The 22,375-nt window shown below is 42.9% G+C and overlaps 10 protein-coding genes and 1 non-coding gene across 11 annotated transcripts; 7 read left to right on the forward strand and 4 right to left on the reverse strand.

Moving 5' to 3' along the window:
* Positions 1 to 93: 93 nt before the first annotated feature.
* On the reverse strand, positions 94 to 2,988 carry PUMCH_004221 (uncharacterized protein; the record flags this gene model as incomplete). The annotated part of the gene is made up of 1 exon (XM_063023166.1): positions 94 to 2,988. The coding sequence occupies one exon, from the start codon at positions 2,986 to 2,988 to the stop codon at positions 94 to 96; it is 2,895 nt and encodes a 964-aa protein (XP_062879236.1).
* Positions 2,989 to 3,999: 1,011 nt separating this feature from the next.
* Positions 4,000 to 6,111, forward strand: PUMCH_004222 (uncharacterized protein; the record flags this gene model as incomplete). The annotated part of the gene is made up of 1 exon (XM_063023167.1): positions 4,000 to 6,111. The coding sequence occupies one exon, from the start codon at positions 4,000 to 4,002 to the stop codon at positions 6,109 to 6,111; it is 2,112 nt and encodes a 703-aa protein (XP_062879237.1).
* Positions 6,112 to 7,027: 916 nt separating this feature from the next.
* PUMCH_004223 (uncharacterized protein) lies at positions 7,028 to 7,798 on the forward strand (the record flags this gene model as incomplete). The annotated part of the gene is made up of 1 exon (XM_063023168.1): positions 7,028 to 7,798. The coding sequence occupies one exon, from the start codon at positions 7,028 to 7,030 to the stop codon at positions 7,796 to 7,798; it is 771 nt and encodes a 256-aa protein (XP_062879238.1).
* Positions 7,799 to 8,137: 339 nt separating this feature from the next.
* Positions 8,138 to 8,962, forward strand: PUMCH_004224 (uncharacterized protein; the record flags this gene model as incomplete). Its single annotated transcript, XM_063023169.1, has 1 exon — positions 8,138 to 8,962. One exon carries the CDS (start codon positions 8,138 to 8,140, stop codon positions 8,960 to 8,962), a length of 825 nt encoding a protein of 274 aa, XP_062879239.1.
* A 3,109-nt stretch (positions 8,963 to 12,071) lies between these two features.
* On the forward strand, positions 12,072 to 12,884 carry PUMCH_004225 (uncharacterized protein; the record flags this gene model as incomplete). Its single annotated transcript, XM_063023170.1, has 1 exon — positions 12,072 to 12,884. One exon carries the CDS (start codon positions 12,072 to 12,074, stop codon positions 12,882 to 12,884), a length of 813 nt encoding a protein of 270 aa, XP_062879240.1.
* Positions 12,885 to 13,183: 299 nt separating this feature from the next.
* PUMCH_004226 (uncharacterized protein) lies at positions 13,184 to 14,755 on the forward strand (the record flags this gene model as incomplete). Its single annotated transcript, XM_063023171.1, has 1 exon — positions 13,184 to 14,755. The coding sequence occupies one exon, from the start codon at positions 13,184 to 13,186 to the stop codon at positions 14,753 to 14,755; it is 1,572 nt and encodes a 523-aa protein (XP_062879241.1).
* Positions 14,756 to 15,070: 315 nt separating this feature from the next.
* On the reverse strand, positions 15,071 to 16,108 carry PUMCH_004227 (uncharacterized protein; the record flags this gene model as incomplete). Its single annotated transcript, XM_063023172.1, has 1 exon — positions 15,071 to 16,108. One exon carries the CDS (start codon positions 16,106 to 16,108, stop codon positions 15,071 to 15,073), a length of 1,038 nt encoding a protein of 345 aa, XP_062879242.1.
* A 973-nt stretch (positions 16,109 to 17,081) lies between these two features.
* PUMCH_004228 (uncharacterized protein) lies at positions 17,082 to 19,316 on the forward strand (the record flags this gene model as incomplete). Its single annotated transcript, XM_063023173.1, has 1 exon — positions 17,082 to 19,316. The coding sequence occupies one exon, from the start codon at positions 17,082 to 17,084 to the stop codon at positions 19,314 to 19,316; it is 2,235 nt and encodes a 744-aa protein (XP_062879243.1).
* A 117-nt stretch (positions 19,317 to 19,433) lies between these two features.
* Positions 19,434 to 20,933, reverse strand: PUMCH_004229 (uncharacterized protein; the record flags this gene model as incomplete). Its single annotated transcript, XM_063023174.1, has 1 exon — positions 19,434 to 20,933. One exon carries the CDS (start codon positions 20,931 to 20,933, stop codon positions 19,434 to 19,436), a length of 1,500 nt encoding a protein of 499 aa, XP_062879244.1.
* Positions 20,934 to 21,379: 446 nt separating this feature from the next.
* Positions 21,380 to 21,904, forward strand: PUMCH_004230 (uncharacterized protein; the record flags this gene model as incomplete). Its single annotated transcript, XM_063023175.1, has 1 exon — positions 21,380 to 21,904. The coding sequence occupies one exon, from the start codon at positions 21,380 to 21,382 to the stop codon at positions 21,902 to 21,904; it is 525 nt and encodes a 174-aa protein (XP_062879245.1).
* A 321-nt stretch (positions 21,905 to 22,225) lies between these two features.
* PUMCH_004231 lies at positions 22,226 to 22,298 on the reverse strand. Its single transcript has one exon. It is a non-coding gene; the product is annotated as a tRNA-Lys (tRNA).
* Positions 22,299 to 22,375: the final 77 nt, after the last annotated feature.

Raw genomic sequence — 22,375 nt, forward strand, 5'->3', positions numbered from 1 at the left:
GTTTAATCTTAATGTACGAATTGCTTTTTATTGAGAAGTTTATACGAAGACAAACTAATTAGACTTAAAATGAGGATTAGTTAGGACTTAAGATCAGAAGTTCTGATTATTGTACTCCACCAAATGGTTGCATTTCAACCAGAATGCTTTTAGAACATCATTTGCGGCTCTCCGGCCCCTAGTCAATACGAGTTGATTAATGAATAAATCTCTCTCTTTCATCCCAATTGATTCTGAAATTTCCAGCAGCAGTACTATGACCACGAGCCACTGCTTAAACTTGACCGGGTATTTGCCAAGTAACGACCGAAAAATACTATAATAATGATCGAGATTAGACCGAGGTGCCTTGAGGAATGTAACCACTAGGCTGTTGGTGAGAAGTTGACCCCATGCTAAATCTATTAAGAGCCCCTGAACAATATCTTGGTCTTCGCGAGAGCCTTTCTTCAAATTGAGCAAATTATTCCAGAATTTTGAAATCGATTTTATGATAAACTGCTCATTCGATTGTACGCCGTCAACGGCGCAAGGAAGAATTGTAGAATTGAAAAAGCTCGACAGTATGATAAGCGATGGCTTACACTCTATGATTTTCGAAAACACGTCAATCGCTCCTTTCAAAAGATCCGGATCACTCTTCAAGAAATCAATATTTTTTGCGAATACAAGAGTCGAAAGCAGCTCCACTTGAGATCTGTCTAGTGTTCGATACTCAACACCCACAAAGCATTCGATGAGGGAGAACACATGAGGTACAGCATTTGGATTTCTCAATTTGGACATCATGTTTTGTACAAGATCAATGACTGTATTTTGACCAAATTCAAATGGCCCGCCGAACTCTTCTCCAAAACCCGCTTTGACAATAAGAGTACACTTCTCAACAATAATTGGCAAATCACTGATAGCCGGTGCCTCTGTCATAAAAAGCTCAATGATTGACAAGACAACCGATTTGATCTCCATCGGATCGCGATGCCAATAGTCACGATAGAATTGAGAACGTTCCTCGGACATCACCTCTGTGATATCGTCAGTGAGGGAGCTACCTTTTGCTACTCCAACCACACATGATAAAAGGGATGTTAAATAATCCTCTTGTACTTGAGAACAAGAAGACTCTATGGATCGCAATAAAGAAGCTGCCGTATCTTTGACTTGAGAAAGCATACCATACAAAGCCTCAGCAAATTGTACTTCATCAGTGCAAGTTCGAGCCACCACAGTGTAAGCATTGAACATCCTCAGCCTGATTAATCCATCTATTTCATAATTTTTGAGCATCTCAAGAATGATGACCTCAAGGTTTGGAAGAAATTGTATTAGATGACGGCTGCATTTTTCGCATATTCTCGTGGCAGTTTTCGATGCCAAAAGAGATAACGAGCTGTCATTTGAAACAATTATTAGGAAAATGACATCAAGAACAGAGCCAAGGTACTGACTGCCCTCGTTCGTTTCGAAATAAAACACATTCGACGACAAATACTGAATGAATGTGGAAAGTGGCAACTTATTTGAAGGATCATCAAGCTTGAGGCTTCGAAACTGCTGGATCATACTGCTGTGCATGATAACGGATGAAAAGGGTAGCAAGGCATTGGCCTGGGACTCGAAGTAAACAGCATCATCGTTGATGTTATACAAAAGAAACAGGGTAGCCTCTACATCTTCAAGACATCTATTTCCTTGGTCAGCCTCTTTTAAGTTAGCCAATAGTGCCTCGCACAACAACTTGTATAGGTCAGCCTTCAAAAAAGAGTAGGCGACTAAAAAGAAGTCAGCCACTGTTCTCCGATAAGAGTTGAATTCTGCTTTTACTGTCGTAAAAACACCGAAAGCTGGAATATGTATTTTCTTCCAGTAAATCCGACAAACCTGTTGAAGAATCTGAGATCTTTGATACTCGAAGGATCTTTTGAACTCGGCGTCATCTCTCAGTTCGAATAGAGTTTCGAACACTTCTCCAGAGTCTATGTACACATTGATAAATTCCTCCCAGAATTCGAGCATTCTTTCGCTAACTTGGTCATTTTCGAAAGATGCACCATCTAAATCAGTCATTGCCATCGCAATTTGAAGAATACTCTGAGAAGCAGGTTCAAGAATGGTCTTTGAAAGTCTTATCATGTTATGCTGTAGAACATACAAGGCCAAATCGACAAACGCATTAACGAGGTCTTCATGTTCAAAGCGGCTATCAGTAAGTAAGATCTCCATGAGAAAAGAATGGCCCCAGGAAGCATGATCAAAAAGAAGACCTAGAATAGCCTGTTTTTCGTCAAGTGTGAATAAATTTGGATTTGTTTCGAATACCTCTCCCAAAATATGCAAACACAGTTGAACCTCGTCGAGATATTCATCATTTTCAGCATTAAGGTTTTTTTCGAAAAACAGAAATGTGTAAAGCTTTAGAATTCGAATATGCTGAGGCTCATATCTGATCTCAGCATTGACGTTTGCGATGTACGACATCCATGCGCTCAAACATTTCAAGCTGTGCAATGTAAGGTCATGCAGCAAATGCCCTTGAGACCTTAAAAGGGTCAAATACTGGAAGAGTTCTATAAGCCTTGGTATGAGATCTTCGAAAATTGAGCGATGCATGGCTGCGGAGTTCACATTGGATCTAAACGAGTCTTCAACTAAAGTTGTAAAAAATATTAGGAGGAGCTCGAGTTGGACCGGCAGAAGCATTCGTAGGAGCGTAGGCATTTGCTCACTCAGCTTCGTGAGCAATTGTGCAAATGAAAGAACTGGGTTGGGGTATGCCGCCAGGTATTTCGAGTAGAGAAGCAGCAAATTTGAGAACAATTTCTGGATTACGAAGTTGTTTCCCAGAACATCTCCATCGTTGATCAAGGACTGGATGTGGGAGTAGATTAGATCTACCAAGTCTGTGACTTGACTATCCTCTAGCTTGTTATTTGTAATCACCACGGAGTATGTGAGCGCACCAAAATATCGGCAATTTCTAGAGGGCATTTGTAGCAAATGCGCTGCCACTGTAGCGCCTTGAGGCGATCTTTGCACCTCTTGTAGAGCTACCTGACATTTGTTCACAAGTTCAGGGTTTGCCGTTGAGTAAAGCTGTTCGACGAGCTGCGGTTAGTAATTTTGCGTGGAACCAATTGCGCTTGGTACATACCTGAGCCACTTGATCAAAGCTGTCCATCAATTGAGAGAATGAATGCTGGTGCTTAAGATCTAATCATTGAAGTGCAGAATCTGAAAAATGTGGGGGGAATCAGAGAAAGACAGTTTCTGGGATTTGTATCTTATAAAAAGAAATTCAACAAAAAAAATTGATTTCTTTTCTTTGATTAATATAGGCAGCCGTACAATGTTTAACTGATACAGCGCCAATAGGTCTTTGACAGATCTATTTTCAGACATCAGATCTTGATACACCACGGCCTTGAAAGTTAAACTTTATTTCGAGCGGACAGAATGCAACTCTTAGAGAGTATCAAAAGGATATGCTAATTAAAATTTGAAAAAATAATTTGTCGTCAGCCAGACCGACTGATAGTGTCTGAAAAGATATTTGCAGCCATTTAATCCAAAAGCAGCATTTGGTCAAAAAAGGCCAATCGATAGAAAATCGACGGGACAAACAAGAAAAAACTTAGGCAATCTTCATGAAAATTGAAATATACCAGAACATTTTTACCAAATATTGACTTATGCCGCATTGTATCTCGGATCTAATCTTTGACCATCTACAGTACGGCCTGTCCACATTACTTCTAAAGTGCCAAAGAATAAACGAAATACAAATGGGAAAATAAAAAAAAAAGAATCCAAAAGAATATTTCACATTTTCGACAACATACCAACTGCCAAAATTCCATGCACCTCAAACCACCCATGCTGACCAATGCTGACTATATCTCCCTCCGCAATTGCTGAACCAGCAGAGGCACGGGTGTGCCCATCCGCTTAACGGCCTGACTCCATATCACTACCACACCACCCATTCTAACCACATCCAAAATGAGACCCGCAAACAAAAAGGTCACCAGGGCAAACTGTAACAACTGTACATGTTCGCCCGGCTTGTTGTCCAGAAACAGAAGATCGGTCCTCATGGCCAAACGTATTAATCTCAAGAGATCCTCCAGTGGTTCTCCAAACGCATCCAGACATGGCTCTGTGTTTACGCTCGACGCTGCGTCCTTGTGTTTGCCCGATATCAAGCAAATCAACACTCTGGAGAGATTGGCCGCTTTGAGAAAGGCCATGGCTGAGAGTGGAGTTGCGGTGTACATCGTTCCAAGTGAGGACGAACATCAGAGTGAGTATGTTGCTCCATTAGACCAGAGACGTAGTTTTATCTCTGGTTTCTCCGGTAGCAGTGGAACTGTAATTGTAACCAGAGATGTCACTTGTATGAACGATGTTCCTGAAGGTCTTGCTGCCTTGGCTACCGATGGTAGATACTTCAACCAGGCCACCAACGAATTGGATTTCAATTGGCAGTTGTTGAAACAGGGCATCAAGGGAATGCCAACATGGGAACAATGGGCCATTAGCCAGGCTGCCCAGATGTCTATGGACCTGGGCTACAAGATCAGCGTTGGTGTGGACCCAAGACTTATCAGCCACCAAGCTTACGAGCGTATCCAGAAGACCATCGAGGAAGAAATTGCAAAGAACCCAAGAGCAGCCGTAGAATTAGTTCCCGTGCGTGAGAACTTGGTCGATAAGATCTGGCTTCATTTCGAAGAGCTTCCTGAAAAATCGCACAGCATCATTAAGACTTTGGGTCTTGATTTTGCCGGTGAATCTGCCGAAAGCAAAATTGCCAAAGTAGCCCAGAGAATCAAAGAGAAGAACGCAAATGGTCTCATTGTTAGCGCGTTGGATGAAGTCGCTTGGTTGTTGAACTTGAGAGGCTCAGATATTCAGTACAACCCTGTTTTCTACTCGTACGCTGTCGTCACAAGTACTGGCAAGGTCACCTTGTATGCTGATAATGAGAAATTTGATACCAATGTTGCTGCTCATTTGAAGGAGTGTAATGTCACCGTCAAGCCATACTTGTCATTCTGGAACGAAATCGTCGCATTGTCAAAAGAGTTCAGCGTTGAAGACCAATCATTTATTCTTGACACTGGAGTTGCTTCTTGGGAAATTGTCCGTCTCTTAAAATGTAAATACCAACTGGTGTCACCTTCGCCTATTGAAGATTTGAAATCTATCAAAAACGAAACTGAATTGAAGGGTGCTCACAATGCTCACCTCAGAGATGGACGTGCATTGGTGCAATTCTTTGCTTGGTTGGAGAATGAGATCATTGCCAAAACCGAGCTTGTTGACGAAGTAGATGCAGACGACCATTTGACCAAGCTAAGAAGCAAAGAGCAAGACTTTGTTGGTCTCTCTTTTGATACTATCAGTGCTACTGGCTCCAACGGTGCAATCATCCATTACAAACCTTTCAAAGGCACATGCAAAACCATCGACCCATCAAAGATATACCTCTGCGATTCTGGTGCTCAATATCTTTGTGGTACCACCGATACCACTCGTACCGTTCACTTTGGTACTCCATCTCAAGAGGAAATTAGAAATTACACTTTGGTGCTCAAGGGTCATGTCGCATTAGCCAAGTTGAAGTTCCCAGAGAATACAACCGGAAACACCATTGACTCTATTGCTAGGCAGTTCTTGTGGCTGGCTGGTCTAGATTACGGGCACGGTACGTCCCATGGAATTGGGTCGTATCTTAACGTACATGAGGGTCCAATTGGTATCGGTCCAAGACCAATCGCTGCTAAGAACGCTTTGAAGCCTGGCCACTTAATTTCGAACGAGCCTGGCTATTATGCAGATGGCGAGTATGGTATTAGAATCGAGAATGTCATGTTTGTTAAAGACAGCGGTGCAGCCTATAACGGAAGAAAGTTCCTTGAGTTCGAAACGGTCACTGTCGTGCCTTACTGCAGAAAGTTGATCGACGCTCTGTTGTTGACATCCGAAGAATTGAAGTGGGTGAATGACTACCACTTAGATGTCTGGAACAAGCTTAGTTCATCATTCGACAAGTCTTCGTTGGAGTACCATTGGTTGAAGAGGGAAACTTGCCCATTGGCTGCCAATTAATTGGTTTTCATTACAAGCACGAATTAAATGATGTGGATAATAATTACCTGTAGAGACTAATTTCATGTGCCAGACTTGTTATTCCCTTGTTCAATCTACATTTTCTGACATATAGGGACGTCAAATTTCTTCTAAACACAGGTCATAGTTTCAATATTGAAGGAATAGTTTTGGCGGCGCAACTTAGACGATGATTTTTGAGAAGAAAATTAAGACCTTGAGCAAGTGATGAATTCTTCCAGTATTATTCAATTGACCTTGAAACTGTACATTTACTCGCAAAAAGCAATTTAAAAGCATATACACCAAACACCAGTTAAAGTTTGTCACCATGCTAAGTTTTCACATTCAACACAGCCATTTCTTGAAAATTAATCCATCAGGATTTTACAGAAGAATAACAATCCAACTCAGGGAGTCATGGCGCTTACAAGCAGAGTCATATGACTCAATAAAAATAGAAGAAGTACTGCCACAACCTCCCAAAGAAATTAACAAAAAAAAAGCGATTGGCACTAATATCAACTCATATTTCCGTAAAAAAGTCTAATCAACTCACATCAGATTCCAATGATTATTACCCAAACCTGCTCGGATCCGGACTCGGAATCATCCCCCTGACCAATAGCAATACCTACATAGTGCTTATTCGCACCCCGGACCGCCGCTTTCCTGCAGTCAGCTGCTCCATCTGACCTGTGCTTAGTGCCAACAGAAATACTTACTCAGATATAGCACTTCTTTATAAACTCGAGCTTCTTCGAAAAAATCATCACTTCAACACATTCTTCCTTGTTGGTTATTTATTACACGTGACACCGATCATCTGGCCACAAGATCCCCTCTTATTATCAGTCACGACTTGCATTTCCAACCATCCTTTGTCATAACTAATCACACAACTTCCTCGTACAATATGTTGCGCAAAGGATCTCCACACATCACGAGCGTATTCTCTCGATACGTTTCACTCAATGCCAAAAAGAGATTCATGCAGACGGTGCCGGCCACTGCCAAAAGATCGCCGGTTGCTAGATTCGGCAGCAGTTTCGGGTCCAGTGATTTGGCCACAAAGTGGGCCGAGGAGCAAACAAACCTACCCAGATGGGCCAGCCATGGGCTCAAGACGCCTCAGCCGGTAAAGGAAACGAAGCCGCCACAGCAGGAGGAGATTACGATATCGCTTCCAACTGCTCCTAAGCAGAACACAGCATCTACCACCTCAAACGAACAGAATACCACAATAAGCGCAGAAGAGCTTGCTGCTAAGGTTGTGAAACAAAAAGCTGAAGCTGCAGTTGAGGCTTCTCCACAAAAGACCGAGGTGAAGGAGAAAAAGCCCAGACGTCAGTTGCGCCCAAGAAAGGCTCTCATAACGTTGACTGATAGTGCAGTTGACCATCTCCGAGCATTGCTTGATCAACCGGAGCCACAACTTATCCGTATTGGTGTCAAGAATAGAGGATGTTCTGGACTCACGTATCACTTGGAGTACGTCAACGAGGCAGGAAAATTCGACGAGACAGTGGAGCAAAATGGTGTCAAGGTATTGATTGACTCAAAGGCCTTGTTCTCGATTGTCGGCTCCGAGATGGACTGGCTAGACGATAAGTTGTCGCAACGGTTTGTGTTCAAGAATCCAAACTCCAAGGGTACTTGTGGTTGCGGAGAGTCTTTCATGGTATAATTTAGCATTGGGTAATAGATGTCGGCTATAAACATTGTAGAAGAGGATGATAGTCCCTCGGATTTGCTACATTAGCAATGTGTAGAGGAGATGATCGCACCACATCACCACTATCACAAACTTGTCTACATCTACGGAACACAAAGGTTATCCATTTGTCAATTATCATTTGGAAACTAAGGCCCGTAAAAATGCTAATCTTGATCCCATGCACCTCGACTATCTCAATCAGTGTCGCTTTAAGATCACCTGCATATACATGTCTCGGAGTTTGTGTTAATTTGCACCCAATTTCGCAGGACCCTGAATTCTTAGACAACCATCAACCACCATTAAACAATGCAATTGACCAAGATTTTCTCTGTCTGCTCCATTTTGAGCCTTGCTGCCGCCGACGTCGCTCCCAAGGCCACCAAAAACCCCAAAAGGGTTGTCGCCGTTGCCGATTTCCCTGAAAAGGGTGTGAATAAGTTCACAAAAGGGTACGTCTTTTTCTCAAGCCCCACTGGAAGTGAAGTGAAGGTTCATATTGACTTCACTGGCTTGCCCAAGGCCGGCGGTCCCTTTTACTACCATATTCATGAAGGACGTGCCAACAGTGACGCCTGTGACGACGTTGGAGGTCACTTTGACCCATACAAGGGTTTGACCGAATGTCCCTTGGTGGGCGACGATGGTGCTTGCCAGGTTGGAGACTTGACAGGCAAGCATGGTTGGATTAACACGACCTGTTTCCAGACCGAGTATTTTGACTCTTACCTCTCCTTGGATGCCAAGGATCCTGCCTATGTCGTGGGTCGCTCTCTTGTGATTCACCAGGCTGACCTGACTCGTTTTGCTTGTGCCAACATCAACATCGCCACCAAGGAGCAGTACAAACAATTGTTTGGAACTGATGATGCCTTTGATGATTCTGTGGAAGGTCCGACGCCTGCTGATTCGGAACCGGTTCTGCCTGTGTTGGCGGCTCCTGGGCTGCAACCAGAGAGCGCCATGAAATACAAAAGCGGAAAATCATCTACAGAGGGCGAGAGTCGGGACTCTGTCATTTTGCTGGGAAACAGCACCGTGCCTGTGATCTCCTGGGCAATCAGGGCTTTGGATTCGCCAATCTACTGTCTACTCGTTTTTCTTTTGCCTATGTGTGCTCTTCTTGTCTCCTAAAAAAAGCAATTATAAGAATCCTCATATTCAGGTTGGGTTGTGAATTGAACAAATTCTCTTTGATTGACCGTAAGTGACTATGTAATTTTTCTGCACTCAAAGTAGGTGGCGTCGATATCGTTAGGCAATGAGCAGAAATACTCAAGCTTTTGCATCTGCCTAAAGAGCTCCAACGAGCTGAACATTAGGCGCAAGCATGTTTTGTCTCCTCTCTCGTCAGTGGTACAGATGATACTCTCCTCCGAATACTTCTCTCCATCTATTATGAACATGTTATTGGGGCGAGCAGCTACGAATTTGCTAACAGACTCTTGACCTTCTTGTGCAGATTTGGCATTGACCAATGCAACCTTCGGCTGTTCATCTGAGATCTGAGCTAGGGTCTGAGCAATGTCCGACTCTGGAGGAGCCAATCCCAATGGAGAGTGAGAACGTTGCTCCACTTGGGGTGGTGGAAGATTCAGCTGTTTTTGAGACGAAAAGGGGTTCCAAACCATTGTATCAATTGTCGATTTTGAGACTAGAGCTGTCACAATTGTGGAAAAGACGGGGATATTGGGGGAAGAACTGGGGTAAGAAATGGGGGAAGATGCAGTATAGGTGAATTAGAGACAGAGACCCATAGACTCATTTAGAGACATTACAGATTTTTCGGCCATGAAAAAGCCGAGGTAGTGCGCCTTTTTCTCTCGATGTAGCTTGTTCACCGACGTCTGCGGCTTTTTCTTCTGATACGCTTGTTCAGCCTCCTGATAGAACTTCTTAGTGTAGTCCACCCAGCGATAATCATACTGTAGATCTTGTTGGTCTCTGGCCTCGTAATACATTCTCAAAACCGTTCTCAATATTTTTGTCTCAATTCGTGGCTCAACCGCCTCCTTCCAATCCTCATAGAAGTTTACCACAGGTATCTCATCTCTCTTAGCACAAGACGCATTGAACACAAATGCATAAGTATTGGCGAGACGATGTGCCAATTCATCCTCTTCTATGGGCGTAGAAATGCCCAAGAAGGTTTCGCGTCGCAATTGGTAGTCGTTGCGTTCAAATCGACGGCGTAGAAGCTTACAGTAATTGAGTTGATACTTTGGCTCCACGAAAAATCGGAGCTTGTACAAGCGTTTATATACTGCAAGAAGGCGTGGTGTGCGGGGTAGCGAAAGGAGGTGTTTTTTTGTGAGATGGGAGGTGATAGGTTTCTGCACCGTAATGCACAGACCTATGCTTGTGTTTGAGAAGGTGTATTTCATATGGTAGGAAATGAGTAGGGAAAATGCATAAGATATGTGAATGGGAGAATGGAATGTGTGGTTTGTACAACAAATACAAAGCAATGGGTCAGATACAGCGTTTCAGCGTATAGATTGGCGTTGTGAATGGTGCAGAGTACTGTTCCTAGCGATAACTCGATTGCAATGTGAAGGGAAGACAAACTCACTCAGAAAAAATCACAAAATTAAATTTGCATGGAGATATCGGAGCAAATAGTAAAGTGAGATACAAGCTGTGTTTTGATTTTTTCATTTTTTCTGGCCGAGTTCAATTTCCGTTTTACTGAATGTTTCAGATCCTCGAATCCACCAATTTGGTACTTCTCAGTACCTTTCTATGTCAAAACTCATTTTCAAGAACGAAGATACTGTTTTCATAGCACTGTATTCCGTAAATTGTTCTCCGGGACAAATAATTGTACCTAAGTCAGTGATAAATGTATGTAGTTTCGTATTATTCTCTTTGTTTCAGACTAACAATAGATCTCTTTGAGAGTAATCGTCAATGGATGTCCCTTGGGTGATAGTGAGGCCAGCAGAGGAATCCGTGTTTTATTTGTTGACAGTCAATTGTGGCTGGATTTGTGCTATCAGAAACACAATGGATTTGATGATGAGTCGGAGGATGCACATTGGAAACTAGACAAGAGTAATTCTAGCGAACCAGAAGATGAAATTTTTAAGTTGGGTTTAAATGAAAAGTCATGTGAAGTTGGCCTCCGGTGCCAAGTTTTCGACTCTATCTCTACTGAACTCTCCTCTGAGACAGACGTAGGATATTTCCAGGAATTGAGTATTGAGTTTCAAGTGTCTACTCCATCCTTCAGAATTCACTTCAACTTTATAATGGAAAATCTACAGTACGCGCTCTCGTCGCTAATTCTCAACCTAGAATTCAAATTCCCGTTTGTATTCTCGTACTATGGCCGCCATTTGGTGCAACTCAATTATCAGAATCTTACAACAACATTATCGGCTCTACGTCGAACCAATTGTCAAGAAAGCACTACTAAAATTTTGGAAGTGAAACTCGAACCACCCGAACCCAAAAAAGAAAGCCCGGAGATGAAGGAGGAAGAGCCTGTTCCGATTATTGCACTCAAAAAGCTAAAGCGAGCTATTCTTACAGAGTACAACACACTCAATGTGATGAAAGAGTGTGATTTGAATCATCATAGAAGCAAGCTGTGTCGCCAATTTGTCAACAAATTAATTGAGGATGATTCGAAACGATCTATCAAGTGCAAAGCCTACAGGGCAACTGTGTTCAAGCCAGGATATAGCGACTGAAAACTCAAGAGATTGCAATAAGCAATAATATGTTAAATATTTGGTTAATGATTTTTGGCTAGTTTCAAATATTCCTTTTCGGCATTCAAAACCAAATTCCTAAATGCTCCTATAGCAAAGTACCCAAGCACCATTTTTGAAAACAAAAAAAACTAAAAAAAATCGAAGCTTTCTAACATTTTTTTTTCAGTGCCTCATTTAAAATCTCCTAGTGTTCGCTTTGTCTTCGGCTAAGGCCCAGATTGTGATCTAATCCCCAGATTATCCCAAACAGGCCTCTTTGTAAACATCAAGTTCACTCTAGAACACAGAAACCTTCTACGTATCGCTTGCGTAGCAGCTACTGCAAAACCGTGTACTGCATTACTTCTACTGATTCTTCCTTGATCAGCGTCTTACAACATTTCTTGCTTGATACGATCTCCACACTTTAGACTCCTTGGTTTCGTCGCAAATAGTTAACCCCAAAACCCATAAGAACCTACTCCAAAAGAAACCATCGCGTTTTCCAAACGTCTGACTACAACCCAAATAATACGCCCTACAATATGTCGTTTTTCCAAAACTTCAATACTCATACATTGAGATCCACCAGAGGATTCAAGTTGAAATCCCCTTCACCAGACTCCAAGCCTATGCCACACTCCATGGCTTCAAACTTGCCGCCTTTGCCAAATCTTTCAGCACAGGAGTCTCCAGAATACAACTCAAACCTGCCGTTCCAAACGGTTTTGGCGACACCAGGAACACAAAACATAACCTCACACAAGGATATCCGGAACTATGCTGAGCAGACCTTGGGCTCCGATAACGCGCTAATCAAGGCAGTCAAACTTCCCAAGGATGAGGATGTCAACGAGTGGCTAGCTGTCCATGTGGTTGATTTCTATAACCAAATCAATATGTTGTATGGTTCCATCACCGAGTTCTGCTCGCCTCAAACATGTCCTAGGATGATTGCCACAGAGGAGTATGAGTATTTGTGGCAAGATACCTCAGCTTCAGGGAGTGGAGGAGTCACGTTGAAGAAGCCAGTTTCATTACCGGCTTGTGAGTACGTGGAGAATTTGATGAACTGGATTCAAAACTTCTTCGACAACGATAACATTTTTCCATCCAAGATCGGTGCTCCTTTCCCCCAACAATTTCCAACTTTGGTGAAAACCATCTTCAAGCGTCTTTTGCGTATCTATGCGCATATTTACTGTCATCATTTCCATGAAATCTCCGAGTTGGGCTTGCAAAGTCATCTCAATACAAGTCTAAAGCACTACGTCTTGTTTAGCAACGAGTTTGACTTAATTAGTCGGCGTGACTACGGTCCTCTAGAGGATCTCGTACAGACAATGTTGAAGATTTAATTGGGAATTTTTGTAACTCAGGACGATATATAAAGAATAAATGTGTGGATTCACGATCGAGTCCTTTCTAACTCGGCCTAGATACTAAACAGAGCTGGTGGACTTGAAACTCAATCAAACAGTCAGCTACACAAATTCGATGTTCCAAGCTGAAAACAAAAAAGAATAAAGTCGCTGAAAATCTGGAAAAAAAATTCAGGAAGGCCCACCAAATTCGTATCCAAATTGTGTTCTATTTTTCACTCTCATTTCCAATCCTCACTTCTCCATAATATACTTACAGACACCTAGTCCCAACCATGTCTGCCACAATAAAAGCATGTCTAAAGGAAATCGACCAATTAGAGCGATCTGCCTACAAGCACATCCACACAATTTCTAGTGGCCAATATATTTCAGACTCAGACGAGCTTCCGGAAGTCTCAAGGTCAACTCAAGTAAAAGAGGCCAATGAACTTATACGACGAATCCCAGACTTGCTATGCGTCATTGATGTAGCATTACGTAACAGTAATCAAGAAGAAACGGAAAGATTGTTTCTCAGGGAGAAATACGAGCTCTACCAACAAAAGGAGCTGACATTGAAGCTTGAGCTCAAAAAGGCTCAATTGAGTGCGTATGCCAAGGAGAATCAAGCCATCCATGAACAGAGGTTGGCGAAGTATAATTGCATTGCCACGGATACTGAAAAAAAGCCGTTATCAACAGACTTGTTTGAGGGAAGATCGGCCAAATTATCAGCTAAGGAACACTCTGTAGAAGAACAAATCACCTCGCACAACAAAAATATTACCTCCAGTTTGAAACAGACTCGTCAATTGATGACCATGTCGGTGATGCAAACAGAACTTAATATAGACTCTCTAGATCAACAGTACAAGGATCTCAACACATTCAACTCGAAAATGGTCGACATGGAGTCGATACTTTTGAAGTCCAGACAGATTGTCAAGTTTATCGAGAAACAAGATAGAAATGATAAGCGAAGAATCTACATGGCTGTGGGATTTCTTCTCTTGTGCTCAGCGTGGGTGCTTTGGCGTAGAGTGTTGAAGACACCCGTCAGAATACTCATGTGGACTATTCTCAAGACCTTTGGCGTCGTCAATTGGATTACATCAAAAACATTAACGCAAAAGATCGATTATGGATTATCGTCTCTGGACATTAATAGTGAGTCTATCATGTCAACATTAACGATCGCGCCCACCCTGACAAGTTCGTATGGTCACTATGTTCAAGATGTCGAAGATGTTCTGAAAATTCTAACATGGAGCGCAGAAACTGAAGAGCCTGGAACACATCTGTATTCTGAAATCGTTCCGGGGCCTTCCCTGTACTCCAAAACTATCCTAGAGTCTTCTTTAACAGCCACCACATCAACACTTCTGAGTACAACTACCGTGCTTGAAAATGAGTATGAAGAAATTCCTCTTCAAGAAACAGAATCAAATAAAATCAATATGATAGACACTGTCGAGAGTGCCTTAGACGAGGAAACCGTCAATGAGCTTTCACAGGAGAATTCATCTATTGCCTCAGACGATCTAGAACTCTCTGAAACACTGAATTCTATAGAAACTACTGCTGCTGAGCAAAGTACTAGTCATATGACTGCTGCTACCTCATTATCTACGATTGACACTCATGATCATAGCAATGTGTATTCTGTGGATGCTGAAACTGAAACTAGTCTTATCCCAATTGAGGAGCCTATTGCTACGCTCTTACCATCAGATAAAGACTCTTTTCCTGCCCATGAAGCTATTGCCGTTGAACTCGATGAGAATTTGAATGAGGAAATACCGGAAACCCTTAGTGATACCGATTGTCTGGGCGTACTCAACGATCGCGATTATGAGAGTAATTAGAATACTCTGAATCGTAAATAGTGATTAAACGAATTGCATGCATAAGCCCATTCGTTTCGTCAGATATTAGTTGGTACAAGTGGTACAGATCGAGGCACCGTCTGAATTTAATTTCGGAAATTGTTAAGACAATGATTTCCAGAATTAAAGCACATTCTTGTCATTTTCAGGTTTCTGGGCTCATTGCATCAGCACGAATCAGGCGACTCCCAACACAGACTGTGGTAGTAATAAACGATCAAGGTACTACATAAAAGAGGGTAAGTTCAAAATGAACAAAATGTCATATTATTAAAATACAGTTTCAAAGTGAAATTATGGGAGCTCAACTTTTGTGCTAGAGCCACCGTTACTGCTGGATTCAAGAGCAGCAGCGATGATGGCCAAATGGTGGAAGGCCTTTGCTGGTGGGACTCTCACCAAACTCTTATCCTTGGCCTTGACGGCCTCAGCGAAGTTCTTGAACTCCTCCTCCAAAGCGTTTACCTCGTCGATTTCAATGGTTGTCTTCTCAGAGGCCTCCTTGGAATTACCGCCGGTTTGGTAGGTCACGGTTGGCTTAGGCAATGAAGGTGAGAAGTCGTATACAATCGAACCGTTGGTACCGTAGATGGTCAAACTGGTAGACTTGTCAGTTGCACCGAAGGCAGAGCCATAAGTGAAGGTACCGATGGCACCGGACTTCAATTTGAATGTAGAGAACAAAATATCGTCAGTACCGCTCAGCTCTCTGACCTGCTTGGTCTGAGCGCTGACAGTGTCGACCTCTCCCAAGATTTCTGTGAGAAGGGCCAATTGGTGAACACCTCCATCACTCAAATAACCACCAATGTGTTCCGGGTTTTGTCTCCAGGGCGTGGCCATGTACTTGTTGTCGGGATTCCATGGACCAGTGGCCTTGTATGTGAAAGAGATGATGTCACCGATCTTGGGCAACACCTTCTTGACCTCGGTGATTCCATTGAAGAAGGCCCATTGCTCGAGAATACCAATTGGCAATTTTGAGGCCTCGGCCAACTCAACAATCTCGCGTGCCTGCGACAAGTTGGCGGCAATTGGCTTTTCCACCACAATTGGCTTGTTGAACTTGATAGCGGTTCTGATCACGTTGACGTTGTTTTGAACCGGCAACAACGCATCGATAAAGTCGACTTTGCTCGAAGCAACGATGTCGTCAAGGTTCTCGTACACCTCCGCGGCCTCAATGCTGGCCTTTTCAGCGAATGCATCGGCCTTGCTCTTGGTTCTGTTGTATGCTGCAGAGGGCTTGAGCTCCGGAAGGGATTGAATGACGGGCAAATGTGAGTCGGTGGCGAAAATACCGGTTCCGACGATTCCAACTCTCAAAGGCATATTGTGATTTATAGTATGTAGAAATGTGTGTTCTAATTATGGTCAAGTGTGCGCAGAATCCCGTATTTATAGTCCTGCGAGGGGCATATTGCTGCACAGGGTGGGGGACTAATTTCCAGCGTGGGGGGGTACGATATGCACATATGAAACACAATGTAACATGACTTGGCAGTAGATTTGGGGGCGCAGACGTTCGGTTGCCCGTGCTTACAAATTCAACAAGGGTTTCGGAAGAGTGTCGATCTGTATTGTATTTATAGTTGGAAATGGAGAGAGAGATTATCTTACATGATTTATCTGTGTGACAGTGTGACAGGAGTATGGAATTTGACATGAATGGCTTGATATAGGTGATACTTCGTCATTACTATTAAAACTTCTTTCGAATTTGTGAAATTGGAGGATTAATGTTCCTCATGCTCTACCAGTTCCTTGTATTATTAGAAACTGTGTTGATGAATATCTGTTCTTTTGATCTATACAAATGGTTCTGTGTAGACAAGTGTGGAGGGTGCTGCGGCCCAAAACGGAAATTTAGCCGAGATTCTGATTAAGCATCCGGACATCTAGGCCCAGAAATGGATGCAACATGATTGCAAACGATTTACACTGCAATTGTATTTGTTAATTTGCTTTTGCATTTTTGTGTTTTGTCATTTTCCTGATGTCTACTTCTAAAACTTCAATCTAACAATGTATTTGTAGGGACATAGTGACTGTAGACTCCCTGTGCCATACGAATAGCCGATACGATACAAAGCCGAGATGAGCAATAACATTGCATACACTCAATTCCACACAGCAATTACAAAAGATAAAACGAAAAAATCTCTTGATTTTTTGGCCTCATTATTTCTCAACCAACTACTCCTTTTCTGCGACCAGTCTCCCTCAATGCCAGACTGCATAACTCACCTACTCATCTTCCCTCAACTCTTTTTTTTTGACCCAAGTAAACCTAATTCCGGCAGCAATGGCACAAAACCCAGCTAACGTAGAAGAAAATGTCACACGCGAGTCAAGCTTTTCACCAGACTCGCCAAAGGATGGCCTTCAGTCAGGCTCTACTCCTGCTAATGCTACTGATTCTCTCACAATTGGACAAGTAAACTCCACCCCAAGTAGTTCTGATTTTCAATCCTCTACTGTAGAAGCACAAGAGAATGTTTCTGAGGTTCCTGCCTATGTAGATAGCTCTGACGAAGACTACGATCCGGAAGCTTCTATTGACAGTAAGACGGCAGATGCTGCTAAGACTCCCTCTGCGGATACGCACAGTGTTATTGAGAATCCTCACTCCAATGCTTCTGCTGTTTCTATCGACTCTACGCATTCTGCAACTTCTACTAATTCTGCTAAACTACTAAAGAAAGACTCTGATATTGATCATCAAGACTCTGCATCTGATTCCGAGCCTCAATTGGAGACAACAAGACCTTCGGAGAGCGATGTTGGTCCCAGTGAAGAACAAGAGGATGAAGAAGATGAAGATTATGATCCTGAAGTCACAGTGCCCAGTAGCCTAAATTCCGCTAACCAGAAGGACGAACCTGTGAAAGAAACACCCCAATTAGACTGTTCCGCCGCCGACGCTTTGAAAGAAGCTTATGAGGCTGTCATGCAAAGTGATCTCGTAAAACTGGAAGCCTTTGCGAAGCTCAGTCCAGAGGAGCAGATGGCTGCTATCCAAGCACTTCTCCAAACTAAAAACGTCGCATTACCTACATTAAACGACCAAAACTCGTCTGCTGTTCCAATCAATCCAATCACTGGAAAAGCGCGGCCAGACTTGACCCAGCCTATGACTAGTGACGAACAAGCAGCCTGGAACAAATTTCTAGAAGAGGAGGCTGAAAACTCCAACTGGGAGACTCTTGATAAATTCCCGCCTGGACTGAGACTTTTCATTGGAAATTTGTTCAACAACCCTCGGTTGAAGGAAGAATTGTTCAGAGTTCTAAATCAATATGGAGACGTAGTGCAAATCACCATCAAGCTAGGATATGGGTTTGCACAGTTTAAATCTGCAGAACAGTCGCAGAGTTGTGTAGAAGGAGAGAAAGACATTCCATTTCAGGGCCGTGTCTTGCGTTTCAACACTTCGTATGGTCACAAGAATCCTCATGGACAGAATGCACAAATGGGTCAGATGAGAGGTAGAGAACGCTTCGATGAAGGCGGCAACGATCAAAAAAGGTTCAGAGGCGACAATAATGATCTCCAAATATTTGTCACAGATGGAAGTGACGAGGCTTTCGGGAAGGCTTTCCGTAACAGTCTTCGCAACGCTGGTCTCACATACTCTGTAAAATCCCTTTCTAGCGACGAAACTTCAGAAGAGATGGTGGAAGCCGCATATCTGGGCTCTGTTGGCGCTTGTGTCGTTAAGGGTTCAGCAATTGACTTACAGGTCTTCCAAGAAACTGCTGATGGTGGTGTGAAATTTGACGAGTACTTGGGCGTCACCCCAACGAATGTTTGCGAGCTTGTAGATAAAGCAAAACAGCAGAAACCTCCAAAAAAGAGTTACCAAAACTCTGAGAATTATTCTCAGAGACCATATCAAAACGACAGGCAGCATGGCAATTGGCGTCCAAACTCATACAACAATTACAACGGCCGTGGCAATTACAGAAACAATAACAGAAACTATCATGGAAATCAGTACGGTCCCAGGGGTCATGATGGTCCTAACAATATGAACAACAATTGGCAACCAAGAGGAAACTGGAGGCAAGGGAATCAGGGCCCTAACAATCAATACTACAATAATTCCAACAATGGTGGAAGCTACAACAATCCAAGCAATAATTATTCTGGCTACCAAGGAAACAATTCGGGACATGGAAACAATTCTAATTTCAATGGCGGCTACCAGGGAAACAACCAGTATCAGGGATCATCCTGGAACAATCAGATGGGAGCCCCACCACCACAGAACTTCAACACACAACCACCTGCACCTCAATTCCAGCAGCCATACAATGGCGTGCCTGGTAATGCAATGCCACCAGCGGGATACCAGAATCCACCAATTGGAATGCCTGTTCCTCCTAGTCAAAATGCGGGCTTTGCAGGGTACCCGCCAGCACCAAACCCTATGGGCCAGCCGATGTATAATCCGGCATCTTCAGCACCTTTGCAACCTCCCGTACCTGAAACTGGAAGTGCACTCATGGACATGTTAGCTAAATTGGGACGTAAGTAAAATGGTACAATATTTCCAAGACTCGAATTAATAGATTGCTGGGCAAATTTTTGGCAATCTTCACTACTATTTATAGCTTATCATTATATAACTTCAAATTATGCAACACAAGCTAAGCTAATCCACAGTATCTGGAGTTGCAATATCGACTCGGTTGCTCTCTTCCTCTTCAACTTTGGCAGCCTCCAGCTTCAACTTTTGAAACTCCTCCTCGTTCTCGAGCACACCACTGATACCAATTACATTACATTCTTGGAAGATTTCAAGCACAGCTTCGGCGTCTTCAACCTTCATCTCAGCAAACACCTTATTCACTTCGTCCAACGAGCCGGACAGAACAGCAGCTTGCATTTCAGGAGATAGTTTTTGTACAAAGATCTCATGTTCCTTGGTACCCTCTTCAGGGTAATTGACCTCTAAAGTCGTGCTGTCATCGAGGGATTTCAATTGAATCAAAGCTTCACCCTCGTCACCGGCGGATTCCTGTCTTTCCTGTTTAAGAATCTCGCATCTGTTGCGAATGTGGTTCACTGTATTCTCGACGTCTTGGTTAAACGCGTGACTAGCAGGAATACTGGAATCCTTGAGTTTCGAGAAGAAGAGCTTGATGGCTCTGATTTTTTGATCGTTAGAAGCCTTTGGTCCAGCCAATTGTGCAATATACTGAAGCAATAAAGATTGGTAGATCACTTGTCTAGCCGAAGCTTCGTCACCTTCAAGTTGATAGTCAAAAGCTGTCATTATAAGAGAGTCCTTCTGGTTCTCTGTACAAATGGAAGGATGTTTGACAAGGAACTCTGCACTCTTTTGAAGGTCGGTATATTTTATTTTGGCAAACTCGGCTGTGGCAGGTTTCACTTCGAGCTGGTCGAAGAGATCTTGGTCTGCTGGATCTTCAAATTGGGCCGCTTTAGGCGAATTAATGGTTTCGATCGAGGTCTCGGTTTTCTTGGCTGGGGCAGCCTTTGCTTCCTTACGCTCCTCGGGCTCTTCATCCTTAGTTTTATTCAAGAAAGAGCGGTCGAATCCAGTGTGATAGTCATCACTGCTGATCAAGAGCGACTTCTGATAAAGGAGGTCGTCAAGCTTGATAGTCAGTTTCAGCAACACATCATCGATTTTAGCGCGATGCTCTTTGATATAACCAGCCAACCTAGCCGCATCTGTGGCAGCCTCAGGGTGGTCTTCTTTGACTTGGACGAAAAGATCCTCAATCATCTCGTTGTATGGCGGCGTGTTCTGGATTTCTTCAGCATCAAACAGCAAGTCCTTCAATCCCTTACGTAAAGAGTCGCCTTTCTCCTTGATAAGCTTCTCGTAGTCGAATTTCTCTGACTTATCAAACTTGTCATTTAAGACCTTCATCACTTTAGCGTCATCCAAGAGCTCTGGAGGAGACAAAGTCGCCAAGAGGAAATCCACACGCTCGTTGAGTTTGGCATACATGGTCAATTGGATCAAGATGGACTTGATCTCGATGTTACGTTGCTGTCTCTTTTCATGAATATCTCTCTGTTTCCACTTGATGAAGGAGTTTTTGTCAACATTGGGATGGACCTCGATATCCGAATCATCCGAAAGCTCGATTTTGTCCCATTTGGAGTAGTCGATGGGCATTTTGGAATGAGTGGGTGTAATTGAAGGTGAAACTTGGAGTTCTAGTAATATTTATATTAGTGCGCGTATAGAGATTCTATACACTTCCATTGAGATTGATAGAGAAGGAAGGGTATGGATAACTCCGTCGATTTTCTTAATGTGAGGTTTTTTTTTGCTTTCATGTAATATTGAAGCTATTGATTAAAAATTGGTTGGAAAGAGGTATTTCATAGGTATGATTTTTGGAAGTTCAGTAATCGTCTAGCCCAGATCCACAAGTGATCTGGAACTACTGATGATCCAAATGGTTCGCATTCATTTTCGCCACTTTTATTCTAAAAAATCTTCTAGCTAAATTCAATCGTAATTGTATCTCACGTTTCTGATGTTCTACTTTCCGAAAGAGAGTACACTCTGGAAAGAGCTCCCAGTCACCACAATCGCCAATCTTCAATCTCACGAAAATGTATCTTTTCTTTCTTTTTTTCTTGTTGAAAATCCTTCAATTCAATATCAAACTATCAATTGCTTGTTCTCCTACGCGACTTTTGTTAATGGGTGTCTATATCTATCTAAATCTATACGCTTTTAAATTAGGCCTCGCCAGCTGGTCTCAAACCAGTGAAGAAAGCATATCCGTAGCCGGTAGTCTCGAAGGTGATAGTAGTACCCTTCTTGAAGTAGAAAACATCACCTGGCTTGGTGGAAACCTTGTACCCGGTCTCGTCGGAGATCCAGTACTCACCCTCAACCTCCAAGATGATCTTCATCTCATCGTAGTGGTAGTAGTAGACCAATGGCTCACCCTTCTCTTGCTTGTAGAAACCACAGGAGATTTGCTCTTCCTTAGGGGCGTCGGAGGTGAAAGTGTCACCCAAGAAGGAGTTGTTGCCTGGAGATGGGATTTGAGGAGGCTTGACTTCCTTTCCCTCAGCGGCTGGCTTGTACAACATAGGCATTTTTGGCGAGTATTAGGTGGGTTTGTGTGAGAAGAGAGAGAATTCGATATCGAATGAAGAATTTGAAAGAACTGGTCCAGAGGGCCGTCTTTTATATATTTCAGAGATCCCTAGGCTAATCCATGCTTCGGGGTTTTTATTCCCAATAGGGCTTATCGCGACCGTTATCCTAATTGAGATACTGGGTCCAAGACGATAAGTGGAAATCTATGCTGGATGCGGAACATGAGAAATAAATTATAGAGGCTCTTGCAGAAAATTCGGAATCTCGTAATTGGACCAAGTAATTAGCGGAAATCAGATTCAAAAAAAAAAACAGAGTGCTCTGTCAATACATGAGGCAAAAAGGAAAGCCCGACGCGGGGGTCGAACCCGCAACCTTGAGATTAAAAGTCTCACGCTCTAGCCATTGAGCTAGCCAGGCTTTGTATAGCATTAATTTAACATTGAATACTATGACACCTTTGTTTTCTCAAATATATCCCACTGCATTTTACTCAT

This window comes from Australozyma saopauloensis, chromosome 5, assembly GCF_035610405.1.
Source record: "Australozyma saopauloensis chromosome 5, complete sequence".
Taxonomy (NCBI): domain Eukaryota; kingdom Fungi; phylum Ascomycota; class Pichiomycetes; order Serinales; family Metschnikowiaceae; genus Australozyma; species Australozyma saopauloensis.